The 1,798-nt window shown below is 44.8% G+C and overlaps 1 protein-coding gene across 1 annotated transcript; it reads left to right on the forward strand.

The window, feature by feature from the left end:
- Positions 1-328: 328 nt before the first annotated feature.
- LOC149922568 (uncharacterized) lies at positions 329-1,798 on the forward strand. The gene has a single exon (XM_090163329.1). It carries the CDS (start codon positions 392-394, stop codon positions 1,742-1,744), a length of 1,353 nt encoding a protein of 450 aa, XP_090019455.1. The 5' UTR covers positions 329-391; the 3' UTR covers positions 1,745-1,798.

Below are 1,798 nucleotides of genomic sequence, written 5' to 3' on the forward strand. Positions count from 1 at the left end.
TTAAGTTTATAGATCTATGCGTTCATCTTTGTCGCGAACTTTACTTTTCCGTCTTTTGGAATAAACGTGAAATAAAAACTAAACCAAATTCGCGAACCACTCTGAGCTCTGATTGGCTGAACCGTTTCGATCGTCTGCAGCGGCGCTTTACATATATTTCGGTTATAATCATTCTACCCTATAGGATTTCTATGGTGTGGCCGCCGAATCGGATTTGGGTTTTACGAAATATTGCGATAATATTACTAATATAAATTTTATTTTGTTTAGGTCTTTCTAGACTTGTTTTTCACGGATAAGTATTACTTCAGAACTTTAGCAAGATAAATCTGAAAGTAACATCTAATGGAACATCTCGGCGGGAAACTGGCAAATTAATACCCGGGAAGAGATGAGGTTCCAATGCGCGGAGTGCGTCTACGCCACGAACATAAATGGTAATTTCATCGTCCACCAAAAAAGACACAAGGGAGAGAAAACTTTTCGTTGTGATCAGTGTAACTACGCAGCTGCACATAAAAGTGATTTGACTAAGCACCAGAAAGTGCATTCCGGTGAAAAACCTTTTAGGTGTAGTCAGTGTAGCTACGCAACTGCACAGAATAATAATTTGACGAAGCACCTGAAAGTGCATTCCGGAGAGAAACCTTATAAATGTAGTCAGTGTAGCTACGCAGCTGCATATAAGTGTCATTTGACTGTGCACCAGAAAGTTCATTCTGGTGATAAACCATTTAAATGTAGTCAGTGTAGCTACGCAGCTGTGCGTAAGATTCATTTGACCGTGCACCAGAAAGTGCATTCAGATGAAAAACCATTTAAATGTAGGGAGTGTAGCTATACCAGCTCGCGAAAGAGCGACTTGAAAGTACACATAAGAAGACACACCGGCGAGAAACCCTTTGGGTGCACCAAGTGCGGATATCGGGCCAGTCAAAAGAGCAAGTTAGTGCTGCACGACAGAGCACGTCACGCTCAAGAGAGGGAGCCTCGCAAAAGCCCAAGTACCGACGGCAACTTCGCGACGGTAAAATCCTTTCCATTTAACGGTTTTCCCGGTAACGAAAGAGGCGCTTCGACCAGTCGCGATCGACTGCCATCGCACCAAACTTCGTTACAAGCACGGCTGGTTGACACCCTTTCTACTCAAACGGGAGTTGAGTCTTATTCAAAGCCACATCGACGCCTGACGGATGAACAGATTCAATTTGGCACCTCAAACCCCGACTGCACACATGCCCTCAAACCGAAAGTCCCCGAACCGGACTCGGATACCACCTGGACCATCCCTATTGAGACAGAAATTATGTTCAGCCCCGAATGCCTCAAAGTGGATCTCAGCTCCATTAAAGAAGAGCACGTTAATGACTTACCGATTTCTCCGGAAGCTCCCGAACCGCACGCGGACACACCCGGGACCATCCCTATTGAGACAGAAATTATATTCAGCCCCGATTTCCTCAAAGTGGAGCTCAGCTCCATCAAAGAAGAGCACGTTTATGACTTACCAATTTCTCCGGAAGCTCGCGAATCGCACGCGGACACAACCTGGACCATCCCTATTGAGACAGAAATTATGTTCAGCCCCGAATGCCTCAAAGTGGATCTCAGCTCCATTAAAGAAGAGCTCGTTTATGACTTGCCAATTGGGGATAACAGCGAGGATGTCTCCAAGATCCCCGACACTTTGGTCAATATGGAGTTCGGCGCGGATGAAGACGAAGTTGTGGACATCATAAATTGAACGAAGCAGTTTGCGGTTTTGATTTCAATTTGATTTGTAACTAAATAAAAGAAG

The sequence above is a fragment of the Leiobunum rupestre genome, chromosome 11 (genome assembly GCF_980474605.1).
Source record: "Leiobunum rupestre chromosome 11, qqLeiRupe1.1.hap1, whole genome shotgun sequence".
NCBI lineage: Eukaryota > Metazoa > Arthropoda > Arachnida > Opiliones > Sclerosomatidae > Leiobunum > Leiobunum rupestre.